Here is a 15,305-nt window from a genome sequence, read left to right as displayed (position 1 = left end):
GACAACAAGTCAGTCATAGGGAAAGCAGTGATTGGTACTCAAATGCAAGCCAATGCATCTAGCTTCTGTGCGAGTTCATTTAAAGAAAAAAAATTACATTTTAGAACGTTTTTAGGTTTTTTTCATATAAGAAAATATGAGATCTATGAAGTGATTAGATAAGATTTAATATCCAACTTGACATATTTTTTATATCGATCAGCTGCTAGGAACCAGGTGAACATAGATGGCGCCAGTGTTCTCACTTAAGAAACTCGACTAATGTTTCCAGACCATTGACAGTCTTGTTAAACTATGATCAACATCTGACAAGTTCTATTTTTGAAGCAGTAGAAACATAGACCTGACAAAAAAAAAAAAAAAATAATGAAAAAGAGAAATGACATGTCAACCAATTTCTTCATTCAGGTTAACTGTGTCAACTCATTTTAAGATTTTAAAGACTTTATCACACAAATTAAAATAGACACCAGTGTTAACTATATACCTACAGAACCCCCTACAGTGTTTACAGGAAACAGATTGCATTGTCTTCGCTGTGTCCTGTGCTGTCTCTATTGCAGCATTACAGTTTTAAACATATTGACTTGACATTTTTCATTATTTACTTAGGAGTGTTTGCCACAGGAAAAGTAAGTCCTGTTCACAATCCCTCTTAAAACAGTGCTGGTTTTCTCTGTGATGTGAGCATGAATTGGATACACTACACTGCGATATTTCCCTAGTTTTTTTTTTATTTTATTTTTTATCTACAATGGGTGAATGCAAATGTCATAACAATCGTTGAAAAATATTTTGCTGCAATATGTACAACATGGGTCACAGCAAAGGGAAAGTCATGTGTTTCTTGTAAACACTGCAAGGGGTTCTGGAACACTTTCATTTCAATAATAAGTCCTTCACTGGACTGGCCAACCCTCAGAATACTACTAACTCGTAGAATCTGTTTGGTGCAGTTTGATATAGCTGCCAGCAGAGGGCATGCTAAGCTCTGATTTTGATAGCAGCTACAGGGCGTGATTACTGCAAAAAGCCTGCACATGGGAATATTTTGGGATTAAAAACTACAGTCGTCTGATAAAACCCTGTATCTGTTTTGATGGGAAGGGATTTGTTTTTTAGAAGACTCTTTATTCCGTGTCAACAGAAAGCTGGGAATGTGACTGCTTTCCTCACCACTGCTGCGCTAATCCCCACAGTTCTTTACAGGATAATCTCATAAGGGATTTGGACACAGGCGAGCAGCAGCCTTTTCGTCGTTGCTGTTGCATTTCATCACGAAAGGACAATCGGGTTCGAATTGCAAGGGCCTGCTTAGGAGGCCGGTGTGTTTGCATGATTATTGCATAAACATAATGTATTAAAACATGACAGTAAAAGCTAATAGGGGATGATCTCTTGTCATTGTAGTGGAAATACTGCAGTGTTTAATTCAGGATATACAGATTTCCTCTGCTGTCTCGTTAAGCATTGGAGTGGCCAACAGCTCAGGATATCATGACATCCAGAAAGCGGAAGCAAACGTAAAGATAGAACATTGTTTTTCAGGTGCCTTTTTTATGGTACATTTATTTTTCACAGTTCAGTAGCCAGATTGTAGCAGTGCAGCTTCGACAAGCTTTGAATTTAGAACCCCCCACAGCAAGGTTAAATCTGTAAAACAAAAATAAAGCACGTCATTAAATCTATTATCATAAGTAAATGGTAAATTATAAGTTGAGTAAAAAGAAATTATAATGGTTCTTTGAGGGGAACTCAAAAATAATCAGTCAGAGGGATAAAACTGTCTGCCCAACTCTGTAGCATAGTTATTATAAACCATCATGTAGCATTATTGGAACAAGGGAGTTCCATTATTACAGAGGGACACGCCACAGCAATGCCAGTATCACTATTATACAACAGAATTTGATTAAAGACATTTTATTTTTAACATTAGTGAATTATCAGACAAAAATAAAAAAAAATAAAAACATAAATAAATGTAAAAATAACAGCAGACACGTGAAATGTCTCCTTCATTTATTGGACAGAATGCTGTTTGGTAGAATTATTTCCGATGCAGCCAATGTTTTTCAATTACATTTTTAATAAATCGTACAGCTCTATGCAGTGTGCTCAATTAAGTAAACTAAACCAGCTGGAAGATTCCTAAATGCAGTATAAAAGGTAGTGCGTCTATAAGGCAAATGTTTGCTGTATTCATTTTTACAGTATTATTTTAGAAATGGGATTTTTTACGGGAAACTACATGGGTACATGTCATGTAAATCGTAAAATCCGATAACAGTGGATAAAATATAGCCTTAATCTTATACATTTCGTAATGAATCCTGCAAATGAAAAGATAATACAAGTATAAAAAAAAACAATAATATAACAATAAAAAATAAAAAAAACAATAAAAAAACAACACAGCTGCTCCTGGTATCTAATTACTTGGAAGAAATGTCAGTCTTCTGCTGAACTGATTGAGGTGTGATCCATCTTTTTCTCACCCTGCAGCAATGTGCCTAGCGTGGGAAGCCTGATGGAGCAGGACTACATTCAGATGAACACGCCCCAGACCAGCACGCCAGCAGCAGTTAACAGTGCAGCCTCTGCCAGCAATACTGCTGTCCAGCCCTCCCCCTCCCCAGCCACCCCTCGCTTCTCCGTGCCCACCCCTCGCACCCCCCGCACGCCCAGGGGAGGAGGGGCCGCCAGCGGGCAGGGGTCAATCAAGTACGACGGGACGGATCTCTGCTCCCCAGCCTCCACTCCCTCCACTAGCCGACCGCTCAGCTCTGTGGAGCCCTCGGCTCTGGCCCCTCTGCCTGAGGCACACAGTCTGTACGTGGTGCTCATCCTGTCCGACTCTGTGCTCAACATTTTCAAGGACCGCAACTTCGACAGCTGCTGCATCTGCGCCTGTAATATGAATGTGAAGGGGGCCGACGTGGGGCTGTACATCCCTGACTCCACACGGGAAGACCAGTACCGCTGCATGTGCGGCTTCAGTGCCATCGTCAACCGTCGCCTCGCTCATGCCGCGGGCCTCTTCCTGGAAGATGAGCTGGATATCTTCGGCCGGGGCTCGGAGATGGGCCAGGCAGCTGAGCGGAGATTGGCACTGTGCTGCAGGACCTCCCCGCTCGGAGAGCCTGCCAGCAAGCGCCCTCCAGACCCCCCCACGGCTCTGCTGATGCTGCTGCAGGAGCAGTGCTCCCAGCCCCTTTCCTCCCTCAGCTCCCTGGACCTCCCCACTACCTGCTCCTGCCCTGGCCGCCAGGGGGCTCTCTCGCAGAGCTGGGCTGCTGAGAAGTTGTGGGCAGATGGGAGTGACTCTTGTGTGGAGTGTTTTAATGCGCTGGAACAGGGGCAGCAGTATGTGGATAACCCGGCTGGGGGCAAAGTGGACCAGGCCCTTGTGAGGAGCAGCGCTCTGCATGACTGGCCTCATAACAGCGGTAAGAACTCTGAATGCACAGTCAGCACACTGGCTTTAGCTGGTCTAAACCCTCAACTTTATAAATAGCAATTTCAAAAGTGTTTTTAAAACATGGACAGTAACGAAGCAGTTTGGTTGTTTTTTGCAGTACCAGACAGGTGTATAAATAAATAAACTGTTTAACATTTGTTGTATTATGTAGAAAGTGTAACAGTTTTTTTTTTTTCAGAAGCAATATTCTTCAGGTCTAAAGTATCACAGTTCTGTTAACTAACGTATTCTTGAGATTACCCTTATCAAAGTTGCCCAGTGTAAAAGCTTAGCAAGGTGTAATTAAGCATAGTTAAAGCATGGTAAAGGATAGGTAAACATAATTAAGACATGGCAAACCATGGTAAATGCTTGGGAAAAGCATGGGAAAACTGCATGATTACTGTGCAAATTTGGTAAACCGTTGCAATACATGCCATCTAATAATTGAGTGTATGCATTGATGATCTGCATGCCTCAGCATACCTAGCCTGTGAAGATTACCGAGCTGGCACAGTAATGACCTGCCTGTCTGTCTTGTCTGTCTGTCCCCTGCAGTGCTGGATGTCAGCGCGCTGTCCTCGCAGGATGTGGTGCGCATGCTGCTGTCCCTGCAGCCCTTCCTGCAGGACGCCATCCAGAAGAAAAGGACCGGCCGGACCTGGGAGAACATCCAGCACGTGCAGGGCCCGCTCACCTGGCAGCAGTTCCACAAGATGGCCGGCCGCGGCTCCTATGGTGAGGGGAAGCTGTGCAGTGGCTACTGGCCAGTTCGCAAAGTCTCTGTCTGGCCTGGCTGTCAGCCTACATCTGCTGTTTAAATCCCACCACATCTCTTCACTTGGAGGAGCTCTGTATGTGCTTCTAGGAATACTGTGGTTATACAGGAACCCTGTATAATACACACTACATTAGAGAGAAAAGGGCAATTACAATGGCGATCAGGGATTCAGAATGGTGATTTTCAATAGTTGGAGATTTTTTTACTATCACAATGTGATATTTGTTTAGGGAATCATTTCTGTATAGGTATATAGTTATAGTGATTTGATTAATTTCATAACACGATTTATGGAAACCACCTGTACCAGTTAAACAGTGGCTGTCAAAATATGGACATCAGTAGTAGTTGACACATTGACAGTTTAATAATATCAAGGTCTTTACTAATACTAGACATGGTGCCTCTATCTTTTATTCCATTTATTTGGTGGTACTTAAAGTAGTTTAAAATGCTTTCTTTAAGCACGCTAGCTCAGCTAGCTCTCCAGTTTAATGTAATGTATAAATCTCTCATCCACACTTCTACAGTGAAATTACCATTCCCTTGTAGTGAAATGTACCATTATGTGCTTCTATGAAAAAAAATCCCTGATCTCCCGTATTTATGGACCTACAGTTGGGGGCGCTGTGACGGATGATAATGAGCACTGAAAAGGGGCTATCTTTGGGTCAATACTTTCAAAGTGTTCAAGATATCTTGAAAGCTGATATTTTGGGATTCTTCCCAAAACAATTCCAGGTACTTTCTTATGCGATCTCAAAAGAGCCTGAGACGGTGAAGTGGGGACCATTGGTCCATTTGGTGTGGAATGACCCAATAAGGAAGACTTGAAGTCTTTAAAATCTTAAAAGGAGTTGACAAAGTTAACCCTAGCCAATACTTTAAACTCAGCACAGTAACCTGGACCAGAAGACACAGTTTGAAATTAAGTGGAGATAGACATAGGACAGTGCTAGAGATACTTCTTCACACAGAGATTCAACTTAAAAGATCCCACTGTTTTGAGGTCAATCAGCTACTAGGAAGCAGATGACCATAGATGACCCGAATGGCCTCTTCTGTTCTAAAGCCCCTTTCACACTGACGTGATCTACCCGGGTCAGAACCTACCTGGGCAGGACCCGGTGTCATGCGGGTCGGGTATGCAATTTCACACTGCTTTTGATAAAGCAGGGTTGACCTGGGTGACAGACGCAAGTAAACAATACGCTTATCAATGCCCCAGAAGCAGCTTGTTACTGATGCTTCCATCCAAGCGTCTCTGGATTGAACCGTTGACCCAAATGTTGATTAGAGCAAATGTTTCTTCATCTCTGCTACGATCTGGCTCATGGTGTGTCTCAAGTAATATGGCTAAAAATATGGCTAAAAAAAATAAAGAGAAACATTCCTTGTGGAACTGAAACTTTCGCTGGAGTCGTGTCTGTTTGTTATTGCATCGGCTCACGAACAGCTGTCAAGCATTTTGTCTCGCGGGTCAAAGCGTGTCAACCCACATCTTGAGGTGGGTCACAAATCCTAGATCTGTTCTGCCTCCTCTTGTCAACAGTTCTGAAAGTTTAAACTGTACCCGCTCCTTGTACAGATGGTAATGATGCCTCAGGGGACAGTACTATGTTCTAATGCTGTAATTGTGCCCCCTGCAGGTTCGGAGGAGTCCCCGGAGCCGCTCCCCATCCCCACTCTGCTGGTGGGCTATGACCGGGACTTCCTGGCTCTATCCCCCTTAGCCCTGCCCTTCTGGGAGAAGCTGCTGCTGGAGCCGTACGGGGGCCAGAGAGACACTGCCTTCCTGGTGGTGTGTCCCGACAGCGAGGCCCTGATCAGCGGGGCTAAGATCTTCTTCAGGGACCTGAGCTCTGTCTACGAGGTGCGTGCAGCTTAACACATTGGATTAACAAATTAAACGCTGCTCACACACCCTCTTAATGAAAGGACTTTTATTAAGGAATGTTTCCGTCGAGCATTTGCAATTGGTCTCTAAGGTTTAATTAACACTGCCTTGAAAAGTGAGAAAGATCTATGGCCTGGTCTATGGCCTATGAATGTTGTTAATATGATTATTGTATTCACTGATACTGATATTATTTCATGTTTATGAACCACTCAATCGGAGATACCATTCACCTTTCAATTGGGCTGCTATGTCCAGTTGCACACACTTTTGAAATGTGTCTTGGACTGACTCTTCCTGCTCTCTCTGTCTCTCTCATGGAGCAGGCCTGCCGGCTGGGACAGCACCGGCCCCTCGCCAAGGTGTCCCGGGACGGTCTGGTGCGCGTGGGCTCCCTGTCATCCAGGCGCCTGGAGGAGGAGCCGGTGGATGAGTGGTTCAGTCAGCCCTGGGGGAGCAATGGGGATGAGGACAACCTGACCAAACTGCGGCTCTACGCACACACCTGCAGACACCAGCTGGGTAGGGAACACTCTCCCACAATGCTCAATTACAAGGAACACTGTTTAAATAACCTCCCATTCAACCAATTCCGTCTAAAAGGGTTAGAAACCAAAACGTAGAACACATAGGGCATACAAATGAAGTCATTCTCATGTCAATCATTGTATTTGCTTCAGTTTTTCATAACAAAAAACAAAAAAAAATAATAATTTAGGAAATACATAACGATGCCTGTAAATAAAATTGCCATGTGTTCTGTAGTTTGAGATCGAGCAGTTCAGTTTGAACCGTGATGAATGTATTTCACCTTTTCAGCACAGCTCAATAATACTGCACTTTTAAAATACATTAAAATAATACTTGAATGTGTAACGTCACCGGGATACTGAGTAAAGTATTGCTTTAAACCAACCCAGGGAACTATGCATAATACTGCAGCTTCTGGAAATTAGCATACCCAGGAAGACCCAAAACATTTTAAGTTCAGTTGTTAAATGATAATCAACGCTCAGGCCGCAGAGAATCCAGGGACTTTACTCAAGGACTTGCCTGCTCCACGCTCCTTCAGCTGGCTACAGTGCCTAAGTGAGGGCTGCTGTGAGTGTTTGTTTTTTGATGTTTAGAAGAAAAATAAAGGTTATTGTTGGTAAGTGTTGTATTTGCCTGTTTCCATTTTTATGTGAAGAGCATACAAAGTATGAATTGTTTTCACCAGTTTAAAGCAATGTGTTCCTATCTAAATGTCTGTTTTTTTGTTTATTCATTTCAGCACCTCAGCTTGCAGCGCTGTCACTAGACAGCACCCTGCTCCTGCCTCCCAAACCCCAGCCCCCAACAGTGCCCCCTACAGGCCAGTCCACACCAAGCTCCCTGCCACCCGCTCCACTGCCCACAGGACATACTTCCACCCATACCCCCCCAGCCGCGTCGCGGGGTCGTCCCCACCTCCCACTCAGGGCTCGAGGTGACCTCCCGTCTGTCCCTGGCTCGTGGGGGCTTCTCTGGAGGGACTTGTGTCTCCGACTCTTACCCGTCATCGGATCGCAGCAACAGGGCAACACGAAAGCCAGGAGAGGTAAGACAGGACTGGGGACAGCCAGGGAGGTCTTCAACCTAGTCAAGCAGACAAACCAAACTGGTGTCTGTGTTGGGGTAGTACCTTTCAAACTAGGGTACAGAGATTTCTGGAAAGTCTCTTTTCATCCAAGAAAAATACTAACTTTCTTATTTTTTATGTTAAAGTAATTGTAAAATAATAAAATTAGGGGCTATCATCTCCAGAAGCAGTGTAGCCTTCATTTAAGAAGCCCCCTCCACCAATTTTAGACCTCTAGCCTGACCTTCCAAGGTATGGCTGTGCAGAAGGTTTTGTTCTTTGTTAGAAAAAGTCCTCTTTGTTGATGGAATTTTAAGGCACATTTCTCGTAGTAAAAGCATAGTAAAGTGTAATAAAGCATAATGAAAATGTGGCAAATCTTTGTAAACTGTGGTAAATAGTTTACCATGTATTACCATGGGAAACTTCAAAATACAGTCACCTTAAGTAATAAATACCTTAAGCAGTCCCAAATATATCAAACCTGTTACATTACCTCTCTAATAAGACCAACATGCTGTAAAACTACTGAGCCCTCTGAAAATGTACTGTAACACATTTGCATTTACATTTACATAAAAATACTATTAGCAGTAAACTAGAACATATTAGAAGAAAACTAAAATAAATAACATCTTTGACAATAAAATGATTTGACAAATGTTTAGGCGATGTAACTTCACTTGAAAGGCCAGTGCTGTTTATTTTCCTGGGACTACAGCACTACTGAAGGAAATAAAAGAACTGACTCTGTTTAGCCAAGAACAAAGAAGACTTAATAATGATTGAAGTCTTCAACATCTTAAAAGGAGTTGGCATAGTTTTTCCAAACCAATACTTTAAGCACAGCACAGAAAACAGGACTAGAGAACACAGTTAGAAATTAAGTGGAGATAGACTTCAGACAGAGTGGTGAGGGTGTGGAATGGGTTACCTAGTTGTGTTGTTGAGGCTGAATCAATTGGATCTTTTAAGACACAACTTGACAAGGTTTTGGGATCAATCCGCTACTAGCAGCCTGATGAGTTTGGATGGGCTGAATGGCCTCCGGTTGGTATGTTTTCTCGTATTCCTATTTCCTGTCCTGTCTTCTCAGCTCTGCAGAGAGGGAGCGAATCGGAATCCCCACTGAGCCGGAGTCAGCAGACAGCCACGCCCACCCTCCGTCGATTGTGGTTTACGTGGTGGACCCCTTCCAGAACGAGGCTGCCGAGGAGGCGGAGCCTGGCAGTGTGTGGCTGCTGGGACTGCTGCGCTGCTACACTGACATCCTGCAGAGCCTGCCTGACACCCTGAAACCAGCCCTAGTACTGCAGGTACCAGCACACTGGCGCTGGATTGCATTACACAGCTCTCTCTCTGTGTTACGCAATCCATAACTATTAAACACGCAATAGTACTGTAATTAGACTATAAATTCAATGACATACCTGTGAAATACTGAAAACAGTGAATTAGTTATGGCCTCTTGACAGTAAATTATAGAAGTACTATAGTTTACTGTACAACGATTAAAGGAAGCGCTCAGTTTCTATGCCTTATTCTTGAGTTAAGCATTTGACATCAGCAGTGTCTTCTGTTACTGACTATAAGCATGTCAGTCAATAATGGTTATTGACAGGAAAGACGCCAATGAAAGGGTGGGGAAAATGTCACCCTCCAGGTAAAATGACCCAGGAAGTGCAAGACAGTCTTAAGCATGGCTTGCAAACAGAAATGTCTTTAACCTAAGCCCCTTTCACAGAGATGCGTTATTACGGCATAGAGCTGGAATAGAAGCAGCATGTTGGGCTGTGTGAATTACCATACCGACACAGAGCCAACATATTTCATGACCTCCTCGCAAGGCAGTTCAGAGACGACACACCGCTCTTAAAGGCCTATGTGAAGAGCTGTACCTGTACTGAAGCGCTGTAGTGGGCGTGGATTAAAAGGCAACATCCCTTACCCAAGTCAAGTGTTCACAGGAGCATCCTTTATATAAAGTAAAAATCCACCACATTTTCCCTCTGCTGTTGCCTGGCCAGCTGAAATCTCTCTCTTAACGATGCTGTATTGCCTTCTTTGCAATAAGATGCGTGACAGTGTGCCTGAACTTCCTGCAATGTGGCACCTAACAGGTTCCTATATTATATAATATAATTGAAAATTAAAAGCAAACCTGTAGCCAAATCCACTTTGATGGAAGTCAGTGTCAATTAAAAAAAAAATTATTTTGTTGAAGGAGTTTCCGTTGCCATCGGAACGATGTTGACTGACAGGTTTAAAAGGTGGTATCTCATGATCCCTTGTGCTGCATGAAAGGGTTATGACGGTATTAGATTTGCATAGATGGGGCATTTTTTTGTGCTGTGTGAATGGGTCTTTTGAAGTATTTTTGAGATGTCTCTGAGAGGCTCCAGAGTAGCACCAGATATCAAGTTTGAAATTAAATTTGAGACGTCTATAATGAATGGTTTTGCATGGTGGAGAAACTTAAACTACTTCATCAGCTACAATAATTTCGATCTAACGAGACCCCTATGTTTTCACCTGCACAATCCGGGTTTGGTTTACCTCACCTTGTCGCACTGTGCCCCCTCCACAGCTGGTGCCCTGCCAGTACCTGCTTCAGCCTGTGAAGGATGAGCGCTCCCACTACATCCAGCACCTGCGATCGCTGGCCTTCTCTACCTACTCACAGTGCCGGCGCCTACTCCCCACGCAGATACACATCAAGAGTCTCACCGGCTTCGGACCAGCCGCCACCATCGACACCGTGCTCAAGAACACAGAGGTTAGGGAGCGAGGGGCACAGTGACAATCACAATATCACAAGCTCACACGGTTTTCGTGTTGTCATGTTTTTTCACAACGCTTTGGTAGGCAATTCCAGATTTTTTTATAGCAAATGACATGCATTGTAATGCACTTGGACATGTGATAAAGTGTGTATCATGTTTAGCCTAGGAGAGACACTGACAGGCTCTGACCCTGCTGCTTATCACCTAAGATGTCCCCTCTCTCCCTCTCCCTCTCCCAGAGGCCCAGTCCTCTGCAGCTGTACTCTCCCCCCTTTGTGCTGGGACCAATGAGGAACCGGCAGCTGGAGATGGGGGAAGCAGCGGGGGAGGCTGCTCAGCGCTACAGTGTTCTCTTGGTGGGGTACTGCCTGTCCCACGACCAGCGCTGGCTGCTGGTTTCCTGCACAGACCTGCACGGGGATCTGCTGGAGACCTGCGTCATCAACATTGACGTGCCAAACCGGTACAGCCACCTCAGTCTGTCTCTGTCTGTCTGTCTCTCTCTGCACTCTGCTGTTTCTTGAGTGTGATACTCAGTAAGCTTGTAAGTCTTGTTGACAGCCCATAGCTGTAAGGCAAAACATGGGAATCCATAAGGGATTTAGACTACAAACAGAATTGTAACAAATTAAATGTAATGAATGAATGTATAGAGTTACCCGCAGGATTCAAATGCCAAATTTGTGGGACTGAAGAGCACAGTGCCAATAGAAAGACATTGACACTGTACAAGAGTTATAGCTGTCAGCAACCAGACAGTGTGGGGAAACAATGAGAAAGTCAAACAGAATGCTTGATTTATATAGTCAGAAGTGTAGAGTACAAATCAAAGGAGGTTAAGACTAGGTTGGGTAGTGCACAGGTGAAACTGCACTTTGAGTGCTACCTGTACATTCTCAGTGTTGGTCCCTGCTTTACAAAAAGGTCAGTGCAGCTCTGAAGAGAGTCCAACAAAGAGCAACCTGATTGATCCCAGGGCTTAAAGGAATGAGTTGTGAAGTTGAATCTTTTAGCCTAGCACAAAGATGGGTTAGGAAAGACTTGACTTAACTTTTTTTTAAGTCATTATTTCAATGCAGGACTAGAGGACATAGTTAGGAACTGAGTGGAAATATAGGACAGGGGGTAGGAGACACTCCTAGAGTGCATTCAATGTACAAATATGTGTTTCTGACAGCACTGTACCATATAAAAACCCTGCCTGAGTGGAAAAGCTAGCCTCCCTCTCTCTCATTAACCCCAGGGCTCGCAGGACGAAAGTTTCTGCCAGGAAGATGGGCTTGCAGAAGGTCTGGGAATGGTGTGTGGGCATCATCCAGATGACATCACAGCCATGGAGGATAGTGATTGGCCGGTTGGGGCGTCTGGGTCATGGAGAACTTAAGGGTATGTACAGCGAGACCAGGCTCAAGTCAGGTGAGAGCTATGGAATAACACTACCTCTAATATAATATAATATAAAGATGGTTCCCAATCGTATTTGACAGACTGCCAATATAGGACCAATACAATAGTTATGAATAATTATTACAAACTATTACTATGACTATTTTTTTAAAACTGCAACACACCTTCCAAATAGCAATGTGCAGTTCAGTTTTAGAAGTGATAAATTCTTGCAAGAGAAACATTTAATTCATTTGAAAGTTCAGATGAATGTGTATAAAGAATACTGCGTCTCAAAGTTTGCTTGTAGAGATGCTGTTACCACACTGTAGTTGAGCAAATTACTAGTTGGAGTGTGGGAATGGAAAGAGTCTTAGATTGTTAGTTACACTTTGAATCATCTGTCAATACATTTTTAATGCAAGTTTTAGTAATGGACAATAAACATATTGTATACTGCAACTAGCAGACTAGAAGTAGTTACACTTGGTAGAGGAAGCTGTTTTTACACTGTTGAATCTGCCTTTAACATAACACTATGGATAGGAACACAGAGACATTGTTGGTGCCACTGTGTTGTGCTGTTGTGAGGGGAGCCCTGTATCTAAGGGTACAGCTGCTGCCCCGTGTTCCAGCCCCCGTCTCTCTCTCCCCCCCAGACTGGAGTATCCTCCTGGGAGAGTGCTCTCTTCAGTCCATCAGTCGGCAGCTGAAAGAGACGTGTCGAATGTGTGGGATCTCAGCCTGCGACTCCCCCTCTATCCTCAGTGCCTGCCTGGTCGCCATGGAGCCCCAGGGATCCTTCGTCGTGATGCCAGGTACAGCACTTATCAGAGCAGCCACCTGAGCACTGGGTCATTCCAGTAAACCCTCTCTAATGTGTGTTACCATCACTTCATAGGTCTCACATTTTCTTATATGAACACAGTTATATTTGATTTTAAATAGTATTGTAGCTGCTATTCCTTCATACATGTATTATTTCAAGCTATTATTGGAATAATAATTGCATTTGTTACAATATATAAGCCCCTCTTGATATATTTTGTGCTTGCGGAGTCTTAAATCGGGGTGGCGCCAAAATATTCCTAATAGATAGTTGTGTGTGTCGTATCGTTGCTATCATTTTGTAAGCCGTTGTTCATGCTGAATCCATGAGGGAGCGCCTGGTTGTGTTCTGTTGATTAGTTGTTTTGAGTCTTCAAGGTGTATCACTGTACTGTCCTTTGATCACCAGGCTTGAGGTACCATTTGTTGTAATTCTGGTGGATGTGTTACTGCGAGATGACGATCAGTAGACTGAGTCTCTTTCAGTGTGAAGGCTCTTCCTATCACGTCCTCTTATAAACAGGACACTCTACTAGTTAAAGGCATCTAGGGGTCTATAAACATATAAACAGTCTTTGTAGGAAAAGCAATTCTGAACATATAATTATTTTTAAATATACTGGGTGATTTCATAATTCGCACAGCGTTTTTGTTTCGTCATCTATTCCACTCAAACTTTGACAATGAACAACCTTCCAGTGGCCAAACAGTATTCCCCGAGTGTCTCTGCCACATCATCCTCTACGCTCCCTCCAGCCCCTGCAGTATGAATCTCCCTGTAAACTTAAAAAAATAAAAGACAGAATATTATGAATGTTTACAATTTATTTTCTAGATGTGTTGGCTCGCATTGAATACCAATCACTAATGATGTGATTTCCATGGCAACCTAATTCCTTCATGCGACTTTAGGAAATTGACCGGAGGTATAGCACTGATGTATCTGCAGGGACCGTTCGATGTACAGGGACATTTTCAAAGCCTAAAAAATAAATATGAACTTTCCACTCTGGGTCCCAAAAGTCTTTGTAAATGTAGTCTTACAATGGATGTATTAATGAATGTAACTAATGGTTGTAGAGGATCATTTCACAGGTTATTAATACTACTGCTCTGAAATGTATAAACCTGATTGTTTGTGGATCTTCCACCACTGTTCATATTATTGTACCCCAGTCTGCTGTCTGCAACACTCTACTATTAGTGATTGCTTTATCTTGTAGTCGTTGTAATCCACGTCATAAGTAATCAGGCTATATTCCACTAATGGCTTCTCCAGGGATCACTGAGCGTTCTGTGCCTCCTCTGTCTCTCCGCAGACGCAGTGACCATGGGCTCTGTGTTCGGCCGCAGCACTGCCCTCAACCTGCAGACCTCTCAGCTCAACACCCCGCAGGATGCCTCTTGCACGCACATCCTGGTCTTCCCCACCTCCGCCACCACCCAGGTGGCACCCGGGACCTACCCCATAGAAGACAACCAAGGTGAGAGGGAAGAGGAGCTGGCAGTGCCGCTGTGTGACCGTGAGGGAAATCGTCTTCCATTCTGTGTCTACCCCAGCAAGAAACATCTGTGTGTCTGTGTGTGTGTGTGTCCGTGTGTGTAAGTGTCTTCCTTTCTGAGTGTATTTTGAAGACATCTTGAACACACTGAAAAAGACATTTGTCATTACATTTATTAGGTCTCTTAAGTTTGTAGGGATATTTTAGATTGATGTGAGGAAATCTAATCCAAGTTATCACACTACAGGTAGCATTGCTCTTTGAGTTTGTTTTAAGAAAGGTGAAATGTGAACTGGCTTGGTAAGCTCTCGTTTGTGCCCGGGGCTGATCTGCACGAGCCACACCTGCCACTCTGGTGCCAAATTCAATTGCGGTTAATATTGTAACACCCAGCCAGCCGTGCTGCCTGAAACCAGTGACTCGGAGAGACTGGGAGTGTTAGACCTGCTACTATCACACTTCCCTGCCCTGGCTGAGCTATTAAAATGCCAGTTTATAGCAGTTCCTAACCCATTATTAAAGATTAACTCAGGTGCTACCGCATTCATGTGCTATATGCGATTTATGGGACTGTGTAAATATTTTCTATATATTTTTTTAAAGATACAAGGAACAAATTAGCAAACTAGAGATTTTAATGTTAGTTTATTAGATTGGCATATAGGTACATATATTACAGATTCACTATAGTTATGTAATACTGAAATTAGACACACTGTTAAATCCAGGACGTTTTCCTTAAACTCAAATCAAGATAATCTTTATAAAGGTTTAGTGCATTCAATTTGCAGTCATTTTAGCAGTTTCCCCCCCATGTGTTTCCCATGGTTAAGCTATGCATTTCCATAGTTTGTCAGGTTTTTAAATCAGCTTTACCTTACCTCTCTAGGCTTTATAGTACTTTGCCTTAACATGTTTTCAGTGTGCTTTATTACACTTTGCTATGCTTTTACTATATGACATTTTAAAAATAGGTAATAAAAGATTGTTTCTTTTTCATATTCATTTACTACAAATCTTCCAACAATGCTGGTTTTCTGTTTCCATTCATTTCAATCAGAGCACCAG

The 15,305-nt window shown here is 43.3% G+C and overlaps 1 protein-coding gene across 1 annotated transcript in view; it reads left to right on the top strand.

Moving 5' to 3' along the window:
- Nucleotides 1–15,305, top strand: part of LOC121297027 (mediator of RNA polymerase II transcription subunit 13-like) — a 135,413-nt gene that overhangs the window by 110,285 nt on the left and 9,823 nt on the right. Inside the window, exons 17-28 of the mRNA XM_041223042.1 lie at nucleotides 2,506–3,449; nucleotides 4,019–4,198; nucleotides 5,891–6,114; nucleotides 6,465–6,660; nucleotides 7,412–7,606; nucleotides 7,690–7,717; nucleotides 8,835–9,054; nucleotides 10,326–10,514; nucleotides 10,761–10,984; nucleotides 11,765–11,907; nucleotides 12,567–12,725; nucleotides 14,055–14,219. Coding sequence (XP_041078976.1) covers nucleotides 2,506–3,449; nucleotides 4,019–4,198; nucleotides 5,891–6,114; nucleotides 6,465–6,660; nucleotides 7,412–7,606; nucleotides 7,690–7,717; nucleotides 8,835–9,054; nucleotides 10,326–10,514; nucleotides 10,761–10,984; nucleotides 11,765–11,907; nucleotides 12,567–12,725; nucleotides 14,055–14,219 — 2,867 coding nt within the window. The remainder of the gene's footprint in view (nucleotides 1–2,505; nucleotides 3,450–4,018; nucleotides 4,199–5,890; nucleotides 6,115–6,464; nucleotides 6,661–7,411; nucleotides 7,607–7,689; nucleotides 7,718–8,834; nucleotides 9,055–10,325; nucleotides 10,515–10,760; nucleotides 10,985–11,764; nucleotides 11,908–12,566; nucleotides 12,726–14,054; nucleotides 14,220–15,305) is intronic.

The sequence above is a fragment of the Polyodon spathula genome, chromosome 22 (genome assembly GCF_017654505.1).
Source record: "Polyodon spathula isolate WHYD16114869_AA chromosome 22, ASM1765450v1, whole genome shotgun sequence".
Lineage (NCBI taxonomy): Eukaryota > Metazoa > Chordata > Actinopteri > Acipenseriformes > Polyodontidae > Polyodon > Polyodon spathula.
Note: the sequence above shows the minus strand (reverse complement) of the source record. Positions and strands in the feature narration are given on the sequence as shown.